This window comes from Chiloscyllium plagiosum, chromosome 21 (genome assembly GCF_004010195.1).
Source record: "Chiloscyllium plagiosum isolate BGI_BamShark_2017 chromosome 21, ASM401019v2, whole genome shotgun sequence".
Classification (NCBI taxonomy): Eukaryota; Metazoa; Chordata; class Chondrichthyes; order Orectolobiformes; family Hemiscylliidae; genus Chiloscyllium; species Chiloscyllium plagiosum.
The window spans coordinates 20191348-20202391 of record NC_057730.1 but is presented as its reverse complement, the minus strand read 5'-3'; the positions used below and the strand labels follow the sequence as shown (position 1 = coordinate 20202391).

Sequence of the window (11044 nt, the reverse complement as noted above, 5' to 3'; positions counted from 1 at the left end):
GGATTGGACATTCTGGAGGCAGGAAACATGTTTCCGCTGATGGGTGAGGACACAGCTTAAAAATACGGGGTAGGCCATTTAGGACAGAGATGAGGAGAAACTTGTTCACCCAGAGAGTGGTGGCTGTGTGGAATGCTCTGCCCCAGAGGGCAGTGGAGGCCCAGTCTCTGGATTCATTTAAGAAAGAGTTGGATAGAGCTCTCAAGGATTGTGTAATCAAGGGTTATGGAGATAAGGCAGGAACAGGATACTGATTAAGGATGATCAGCCATGATCATATTGAATGGTGGTGTAGGCTCGAAGGGCAGAATGGTCTACTCCTGCACCTATTGTCTATTGAAACGTTGAATCTCTTGCTCCTGGTGCTGCCTGACCTGCTGTGCTTTTCCAGCACCACACTTTATCGACGCTGACTCTCCAGCATCTGCAGTCCTCACTACCTCCTCATCATTCTCCCAACCTTTTCTACACTACAATAAAATGGGGAAGATACCTCCACTTGACAGTAATTAATGAATCTAATGAGGAATCTCAGGGGAGAGATTTCTTTTAACCTGGAATGGAACACTGCAACACAAGTAATTAAATTAACAGTTCAGATGCATTTAAGCAATAACAGTATAGAAACCAATATAGGAATGCAAAATATAAGAACAAGAATAGGTCCGTTGAACTTGCTCTACCTTTTAACAAGATCATGGCTGATCTTTTGGATTAGATTCACTTCCCTACATTATCCATGATACTCTTACTGTCCAAAGTTCTATTCATTAAAGTCTTGAACATATTTAATGACTGAGCAACCACAGCTTTCTGTGATATGATTCAAAATCATTTGAGTAGAAAAAATTTCCTCATCCTGAGGAAAAATGATTATTCCTCTATCTTGAGACTTTGTCCTTTGTATCTAGACTCTCTGTCAAACCTCAGCATCTACCCTGTCAAGCTCTCTAACAATTTTGTATGTTTCAGTTAGTTCATCTTTCATTCTTCTAAACTCCTTAGAGTATAGACTAATAGGACATATTCCTCATCACAGAAAGGCAAGTATATTTTTCCTTTTAGATAAGATGACCCAGACCATACAGTAATCCAGTTTTGATTTTCCCATTTTTCTTCCTCATAGCTTGCTGTACCTGCTTTGTTTAGAAGTACACCCAGTTCCATTTTGTGTTCCAGCACTTAACTTCTTCGCCTTTTAATTTGAAAAGAAATTCTTCCCATCAAAATTATAATAATTCCACAACTCCACATTATACTCTATCTACTACTTTCTTACCCAAACACTGAATTAATTTATATCCTTTTGCAGCCTCCTGATGAAAAGGTTTTAATCAAATAAGTGGATCTGCAGGGCAAAAATCTTAAAATTCCGTTGAAGAAAATTGTTTTCGCACACATTTCTTTCCTACCTAACTTTGTATCATCAGCAATCTTGAACAGTTATGTCCAGTCCCCTCATCTGATCAGTATTTGTGACCCAGCTATTTGCAGTCTGTGTCACTGATCGGTGCAGCATTCTTTTAATTACAGTAACAGGTTTTCTGTCAGTTAACCAATCTCTGGTCCATGCTGTCATGATTTGCTGGGGAGAGTGTGCTGACATCAAGCCACACTGTTTCTGGAGTTCGCACAAATGGAAAAGTGTAATTAGCTACAAAAGCCCAATTTACGTGACTGTCTGATTCAGGTTAAAAGATATACACATCAGGCTTTAGTCATTAATATGAAAATGACTGATTATTGTCTTCAAACTGATTTTCATAACCAGTGGTGGCAAAAAAAGGAAAACTAGAATACTAATTTATGGCTGCAGTATACAAATCAAACTTTACTCTTTTTAAACTACGTGTGTGTGTGTGTGTGTGTGTGTGTGTGTATACACACACGCAAAACAAAAATACAATGTGTAAACAGAAAAACAGGGAAAACAGACTTGTTCTTTATAAACAGTCCAAACCTCTAAACTGGATGGATTGTTCTCACAAGTGGTGAGCATAATTCCAGTAAAACTATTGGTGGCATGGTGGCTTAGTGCTACCTCACAGCGCCAGGGACCCGAGTTTGATTCCAGCTTAGGGCGACTATGTGGAATTTGCACATTCGGTGTGAGTTTCCCCTGGGTGCTCCGGTTTCCTCCCACAGTCCAAAGATGTGCAGATTAGGTGTATTGGCCATACTAAATTATTGTTGTGGTTCTGTTCGCCGAGCTGGGAATTTGTGTTGCAGACGTTTCATCCCCTGTCTAGGTGACATTCTCAGTGCTTGGGAGCCTCCTGTGAAGCGCTTCTGTGATGTTTCCTCCAGCATTTATAGTGATTTGTATCTGCCGCTTCCGGTCGTCAGTTCCAGCTGTCCGCTGCAGTGGCCGGTGTATTGGGTCCAGGTTGATGTGCTTATTGATTGAATCTGTGGATGAGTGCCATGCCTCTAGGAATTCCCTGGCTGTTCTCTGTTTGGCTTGTCCTATAACAGTAGTGTTGTCTCAGTCAAACTCATGTTGCTTGTCATCTGAGTGTGTGGCTACTAAGGATAGCTGGTCATGTCGTTTCGTGGCTAGTTGGTGTTCATGGATGTGGATCGTTAGCTGTCTTCCTGTTTGTCCTATGTAGTGTTTTGTGCAGTTCTTGCATGGGATTTTGTATACTACGTTGGTTTTGCTCATGCTGGGTATCGGGTTCTTCGTCCTGGTGAGTTGTTGTCTGAGAGTGGCTGTTGGTTTGTGTGCTGTTATGAGTCCTAGTGGTCGCAGTAATCTGGCTGTCAGTTCAGAAATTTCAGAAATGTTTTTGATGTATGGTAGTGTGGCTAGTCCTTTGGGTTGCGGCATGTTCTCATTCCGTTGTCTTTCCCTTAGGCTATAAATTCTGTGTTACGATCGAGCCCTCCACAATCACCTGATGAAGGAGCGTCGCTCGGAAAGCTAGTGTGCTTCCAATTAAACCTGTTGGACTATAACCTGGTGTTGTGTGATTTTTAACTTTGTACACCCCAGTCCAACACCGGCATCTCCGAATCTTGTCTATTTATCCTATCCATGCCCCTCATAATTTTGTAAACCTCTATAAGGTCACCCCTCAGCGTCCGACGCTCCACGGAAAACAGCCCCAGCCTGTTCAGCCTCTCCCTGTAGCTCAGATCCTCCAACCCTGGCAACATTCTGGTAAATCTTTTCTGAACCCTTTCAAGTTTCACAACATCTTTCCGATAGGAAGGAGACCAGAATTGGAAACAATATTCCAACAGTGGCCTAACCAATGTCCTGTACAGCATGACCTCCCAACTCCTGTACTCAATACTCTGACCAATAAAGGAAAGCATACCAAATGCCGCCTTCACTATCCTATCTACCTGCGACTCCACTTTCAAGGAGCTAAGAACCTGTACTCCGAGGTCTCTTTGTTCAGCAACACTCCCTAGGACTTTACCATTAAGTGTATAAGTCCTGCTAAGATTTGCTTTCCCAAAAAGCAGCACCTCTCATTTATCTGAATTAAACTCCATCTGCCACTTCTCAGCCCATTGGCCCATCTGGTCCGGATCAATTTGTAATCTGAGGTAACCCTCTTCACTGTCCCCTACACCTCTAATTTGTGTGTCATCTGCAAACTTACTAATTGTACCTCTTATGCTCGCATCCAAATCATTTATGTAAATGACAAAAAGTAGAGGGCCCAGCACCGATCTTGGTCACAGGCCTCCAGTCTGAAAAACACCTCCACCACCACCCTCTGTCTTCTACCTTTGAGCCAGTTCTGTATCCAAGTGGCTAGTTCTCCCTGTATTCTATGAGATCTAACCTTGCTAATCAGTCTCCCATGGGGAACCTTGTTGAACGCTTTACTGAAGTCCATATAGATCACATCTACTGCTCTGCCCTCATCAATCTTCTTTGTTACTCCTTCAAAAAACTCAATCAAGTTTGTGAGAACATGATTTTCCCATGCACTAAGCCATGTTGACTATCCTGAATCAGTCCTTGCCTTTCCAAATACATGTACATCCTGTCCCTCAGGATTCCCTCCAACAACTTGCCCACCAAGAGCATTTCTAAGTGATCAATATGTTTGTATATTTCTAGCGAGTTTACACATTCGTTTTCTTTGTTAATGTCTTCTTGGTCATTCTTTTTTAAATTTTAAAACCTCCTGATCCTCTGGTTTATTACTCCTTTTGGCAATATTGTAAGCTTCTTCCAAACTAACACTTAATGCCACACTTCTCGATTCTGATCTCGAGCATCTGCAGTCCTCTCACCATCCTTATTTTCTGTAGTTAGCCGCAGTTACACCACTTTCCCATGAGTGCTTATTATCTTCAAGGGCATCTGTATTTAATGAGTGTTCAGAATTATTTCTTCAAATGTTTGTTTTTGGTTGTTAACCCTTGTATCTTTTAATCTAATTTCCCAGTTAACTTGGGCAGCTTGCCTCTCAGTTGCCTGTAATTTGCTTTAGTTAAATTTAAAACCCTAATTTCAAATAGTTCTCAAATCTAATAGGAAACTCATCATCACACAAACCCAGAGGATCCTTAACTACTTGATTTACTACATAACAGTATCACACTGCACAATATTATTTCTAAGATAGCTTATTGCTTAGTTGGGTCCTCAAAATGTTGTTCTAGGAAACTTCGAGATTTTCCTCTGAACTCATCCTCTGATCTACTTTTGCCAATTTGGACAGCACACAATAATGTTTAAGGTCATCTTTAATAGCATTGCCTCGATGTGTTCTTATAAGTTGCTAATTTATATACCGTCTAACAATATTACTGTAAGGGGGCCTATTTTCGTACAAAATATATCTATATGCTGGTAGGGTGAGCTGAGTCAGAGTAGGCCCATTTGCTACATAATTGCATGCAGATTATTTTTGAGCTGAAGACTCAATGTAATTCCTTGTAAATTTGCATAGATTAGCAATTAAAGTAAATCCATAATCCTATGAACAGGATACTGAACAGAATCGGCAGAGAGGCTTTGACTACTTGCTGATGGGTGCAGAAGCAGGAGATCGTCCATCCATGATTCTTGCAGCTCGAGCCTTTGATACTGGCATCAATCTGAGTCCCAAAAGGTACAGCACCTTTTTTTCCCATTATTTTATTGCTGATAACTTTATCATTGTTTTTGGAAAAATTATTGTCTTTCAACTGGCACAGAGCCCTTGCACAGAATATTTTTAAGACTTCATAAGTCTTATACCACCTTCTTGTTGACATATTCTGTAATAGAATAAAGAACAAAGCAAATTTACAGCCCAGGAATAGGCCCTTTGGCCCTCCAAGCCTGTGCTGATCCAAATTCACTGTCTAAACCTATCGCCCAATTCCTAAGCATCTGTATCCCTCTGCTCTCCACCTACTCATCATCTGTCCAGACGTACCTTAAGTGAATTTACCGTGCCTGCCTCTACTACCTCTGCTGGTAATGCGTTCCAGGCACCTACCACCCACTGTGGAAAGTAGTAGCCGCATATATCCCCCTTAAACTTTTCTCTCCTCACTTTGAACACGTGACCTTTCGTTATTGAATCCCTCCCCCTGGGAAAAAGGTTACCTCTATCCACCCTGCCTATACCCTTCATGATTTTGTGGACCTCAATCAGGTCCCCCCTCAGTCTCCTTTTTTTACTAATAAAAACAATCCTAACCTACTCAACCTCTCTTCATAGCTAGCACCTTCCATAACAGGCTACATGCTCATAAACCTTCTCTGCAACCTTCTCTGCACCCTCTCTAAAGCGTCCACATCCTTTTGGTAATGTGGTGACCAAAACTGTGCATAGTATTTTAAATGCGGCCAAACCAAGGTCTTGTACAATTTTAACATGATCTACCAACTCTTATACTCAATACCCCACCTGATAAAGGCAAGCATACCATATACCTTCTTGACCACTCTATCCACATGTGCAGCCACGTTCAGGGTACAATGGACGATGTCTCTGCTCATCAAATTTTCCCAAGGTTCTTCCGTTTACAGTATAGTTCGGTCTAGAATTAGACTTTCCAAAATGAATCACGTCACATTTGCCCGGATTATAGAGTCATAGAGATGTACAGCATGGAAACAGACCCTTCAGTCCAACCCGTCCATGCCGACCAGATATCCCAACCCAATCTAGTCCCATCTGCCAGCACCCGCCCATATCCCTCCAAACCCTTCCTATTCCCATCCAAATGCCTCTTAAATGTTGCAATTGTACCAGCCTCCACCACATCCTCTGGCAGCTCATTCCATACATGTACCACCCTCTGCGTGAAAAAGTTGCCCCTTAGGTTTCTTTTATATCTTTCCCCTCTCACCCTTTAGTTCTGGATTCCCTGATCCCAGGGAAAAGACTTTGTCTATTAATCCTATCCATGCCCCTCATAATTTTGTAAACCTTTATAAGGTTATCCCTCAGCCTCTGACGCTCCAGGGAAAACAGCCCCAGCCTGTTCAGCATCTCCCTGTAGCTGATTGAACTCTGTTTGAATGTTTAAATTATGTTTTCTTTTATTTGCTAGAAGTCTAGGCACATGATGATTGGCAGTATCACTTATGATGCATTTTGTGATCATAGTTTGTCAGTAATCACTTTTGCACTGAAAACTGATCTGTTAAGCAGAGCACCCGAGGGATTGCAGTGCTGTGAAACTTGCAAGGAAGGAGAGAAAACTAACTGGTTGGGATTATGGGTTGGTCTGAAACCTAAATCCCCTCTGAATGAATGAAAGGGGAGTTCAGTAACTGATAAAGTACAATCAGCAGTAAAACCAGAAACCTAAAGTTTGATCAGCTAAACATTAGTTCTTTGAAGAAAGGTATGCTACATATGTATGCTGATTGTGTAAAAACATACAGCACAGTTACTCTGTCCTTGTGCAGATACCATTTGGATAACTGTATGTAAACAAAAAACAAATCATCTGGACTATGAACTCAGAGTTTCGGTCTGGTGCCTGACTAATCTAGATAAGGCAAATCTATTTATGAGCTGTGAGATTTCAAAATATACAGTTTAGATGCTTCCTCCATTTATTCGATTCTCTATTTATATTGAAGGAACAATTAAGAATTTTAGCTAATGCCCTCCTCTCAATCAGATGACTTGAGGGTGTTGGTAAGGCTGGTAATCCTTTGGCATGGTTATCTGAGAGACTGGACTATTTGAAGGTGGAGAGCCAACAGGATAACTCCCATCCTTTCTTTTCCTGATGTCCATGTACTTGGCAGCTAAGTCTGCTGTGCAGCAATCAATATTGTGAGCCTCATGATGAATTTTTTGAAGCAGCAGAAGAGTGAAACCAAGCAGTTTGGGAAGGATTTCCAGAGTTTGGGGCCTCGATGAATGTTGACATGACCATCATTTCGGGTGGCATCGTAGCTCAGTGGTTAGTACTGCTGCCTCACAGTGCCAGGGACCCAGATTCGATTCCAGCTTGGGTGACTGTGTGGAGTTTGTACATTCTCCCCGAGTTTGCATGGGTTTCCTCTGGGTGCTCCGGTTTCTTCCCATAATCCACAGATGTGCAGGTTTGGTGAGTCGGCCATGCTAAATTGCCCATAGTGTTCAGGGATGTGTAGGTTAGGGGTAATAGTCAGGAGGTGTGTAGAGTGATCGGTTAGGGGAATGGGTCTGGGTGGGTTACTGTTCGGAGGTTAGGTGTGGACTTGGGATTACTCAGTAGGGATTCTGTGATTAACAGTGAAATGAAAGATTTAAGAAGTTTAAAGAACCAGACTACAGGACTCCATGAGATCTGGGAAAGGTTACAGAGGTGGGATGGAGTGTTTCATAGATATTCTGAGCATAGTAGGAAGCCATTCAGTCTATTGTGTCCATACTGGTCAATGAAGATCTGTATACACTTACCACATTTTCCAGCTCTTTTCTCTTGGCCCATGGCCCTGGAATAAATTATTTAAAAACTGTTTTAAATATTTTGAGAGTTTCAGACTCGGCCACTTCTTTTAGGCAGGGTGTTCCAGACTCTCATCCTCCACTGGATGAAAATAATTCTTCGCAACTTCCTCTTGGCCTTTTATATTTAATCTGTGCCCCATTCTAATGGAAGAAGTGCCTCTCTATGCCCTTCATAACCTTAAACATATTTAACAGGTCCCCTCTAAAACTTTGCTGTTCCAAGGAAAATAGTGTCAGCTTATATAATTTTTTTTCTCATAACTCAGACCATCCACCCAGGAGGCATCTTGGTAAATCTCCTCTGCACTCTCTCTAGTGTCATCAGTTCCTTCTTGAGATGTGGCAACGAGAACTGCATGCACTACTCCCAGTTGTGACCTAACCAGCATTTTATAGTTCCAGCATAACCTCCCTGCTCTTGTATTCTATCCCTTGGCTAATGGAGGTAAGTATCCCATATGATGCCTTAACCAGCTTATCAACCTGACTTGATACCTTCAGGAATCTGTGGCTATGCACACCAAAGTTCCCCTGATCTTTAGTACTTAACAGGCTCCTACCATTGCTTTGTCAGCCCTCCCAAGTGCGTGGCCTCACTGTTCTGGGTTGAAATACATTTGCCACAGCTCTGCCCAGCTGACCAGTTCATTGATATCCTCTTGCAGTGTACAGTTATCCTCCGCCTGATTTACCACTCTTATCAATTCAAAGTTTGAGAGAAGATTTGTAGCTCGGGTGCTCGTTGCTGTGGTTCTGTTCGCCGAGCTGTAAGTTTTTGTTGCAAACGTTTCGTCCCCTGTCTAGGTGACATCCTCAGTGCTTGGGAGCCTCCTGTGAAGCGCTTCTGTGGTGTTTCCTCCAGCATTTATAGTGGCCTGTCCCTGCCGCTTCCGGTTGTCAGTTTCAGCTGTCCGCTGTAGTGGCCGGTATATTGGGTCCAGGTCTATGTGTTTGTTGATGGAGTTTGTGGATGAGTGCCATGCTTCTAGGAGTTCCCTGGCTGTTCTTTGTTTCGCTTGTCCTATAATGGTAGTGTTGTCCCAGTCAAATTCATGTTGTTTGTCGTCTGTGTGTGTGGCTACTAGGGATAGCTGGTCGTGTCGTTTCGTGGCTAGTTGATGTTCGTGGATGCGGATCGTTAGCTGTCTTCCTGTTTGTCCTATGTAGTGCTTTGTGCAGTCCTTGCATGGGATTTTGTACACTACATTAGTTTTGCTCATTAGGTTGCTGAAACTGACAACCGGAAGCGGCAGGGACAGGCCACTATAAATGCCGGAGGAAACACCACAGAAGCGCTTCACAGGAGGCTCCCAAGCATTGAGGATGTCACCTAGACAGGGGACGAAACGTTTGCAACAAAAACTTCCAGCTCGGCGAACAGAACCACAGCAACTCTGATCAATTTTCATGGCATCTGTAAACCTCTTGATCATGCCCCTACATTTAAATTGAATTGTGAATGTACACCCCAGCACTGAACCTTGTAGGTTGCCACTGGAAACAGACTTCCAACCACAGAAACATCCCTCTATCCTCACCATTTGTTTCCTCCTTTTCAGCCTTTTTTTAAAATACAGTATGCCATTGGATCCCGTGGGCTGTGTCCTGATGAATCTGCCATGAAGTAACTTATCAAAAGCTTTTGCTAAAGTATGTATAGACCACATCCAATGCATTACATCAACTCTCCAAGTCACCTTGTCAAACAAAAATTGATCAGTAAGACAACAGAGGGATTTTAAACCGATCATAAGTTGGGCTTCAAGCCTTGAAGCTGGGATTATTCTCCTTTTCAAGGAGAAAAGGTTAATGGGAGACCGAACAATGGTACTCAGAATTGGGGCGATTTTCGTGGAGTAAGTAGTGGAAAAACTGTTTACCCTCGTAAGTTGGTAATAACTAGAGGCATTAGATTTAAAATAACTGTCAGAACAGAGCATTACGATCAAGAAATGTGTCAACTGAAAGAAACTTTCAAACAGCAATTTGGACATGTCACTTTCAGTTGGCTGATTTGGACTGTCTGTAGTCTGTGGGCTACAGATAAGGTATTGGACTAAAAAGGTACCTCTTTTAAGGAGCCTACAATGGCACAATAGGTTGAATGGATTCTTTCTGTCCTGTCTTAAAACCTAGGAAAAGCTTCCTGCCCTTTTGACCAATGCCACACTGACACATATATTGGCTAGAAGGCCACTTGGGTTTATTTAATTCTTATGGCCTCTGTAGCATTGGTTTAATGTAACTGCTCTTTTCATTGACATCGCAGGACCCAAGACTGGAAGGAGGCTTTGTATTGGTACAGTGCTGCTCTGAACATGACTGATTATGATGAAGGTGGAGAGTATGATGGCACAGGAGACGAACCTAAATATTGCCTTCTAGCTCGAAAGGCAGAAATCCACATGACAGGAGGGTTTGGTGTGGAACCAGATCCACAGAAAGCAGGTAGAATAAAGATATCAGCATTAACCAAACAAACTGAGCAGGAAATAATCTAAAAATAGCAATTGTCTGATACTTTGTCCCTTTTAATGAATAATTGTCAAGTTCAAGTTTCAATTAGATGTGTAACACTGTCTAAAGGCTATTATTGATTCTATTTTTAAATCAGATTACAGGCCTCTTCCAGTCGTTCAGTCCTCTGGGAACTCTGCACCTCTTCAGCTCTGGCCTATTACACATCTACAGTTTTCTTCACCCAACCAGTGGTTCATATGAAATTGGCTACCCACACTCTGAAATTCTCTCCAAAATCACCTGTCTTTCCTTTGAGATACTCTATTATACTTACCTCTGTGACTTCTTTTACTCAGCTGCCCTGATATCTCCTTTGTGTGTCTCATTGTTACATTTATTTTATTTGAAGCACCTTTGGAAATGTGCTATATAAATATCTATTGTTAATCTTGGGATTTTCTGCTATATAAGACTTATTTAATGATAGAGTCATAGAGATGTACATCACGGAAAGAGACCCTTTGGTTCAACTCGTCCATGCTGACCAGATATTCCAATCCAATCTAGTCCCACCTGCCAGCACCTAGCCCAAATCCCTCCAAACCCCTCCTATTCATATACCCATTGAAATGTCTTTTAAATGTTGCAATTGTACCAGCCTCCACCAC

The 11044-nt window shown here is 42.1% G+C and overlaps 1 protein-coding gene across 4 annotated transcripts in view; it reads left to right on the top strand.

Annotated features, from left to right (window-relative positions):
* Positions 1-11044, top strand: part of eef2k (eukaryotic elongation factor 2 kinase) — a 63731-nt gene that overhangs the window by 48348 nt on the left and 4339 nt on the right. For all 4 annotated transcript variants that reach the window (XM_043711408.1, XM_043711410.1, XM_043711411.1 and 1 more), the window contains 2 exons: positions 4957-5081; positions 10186-10364. In XM_043711408.1, coding sequence (XP_043567343.1) covers positions 4957-5081; positions 10186-10364 — 304 coding nt within the window. The remainder of the gene's footprint in view (positions 1-4956; positions 5082-10185; positions 10365-11044) is intronic.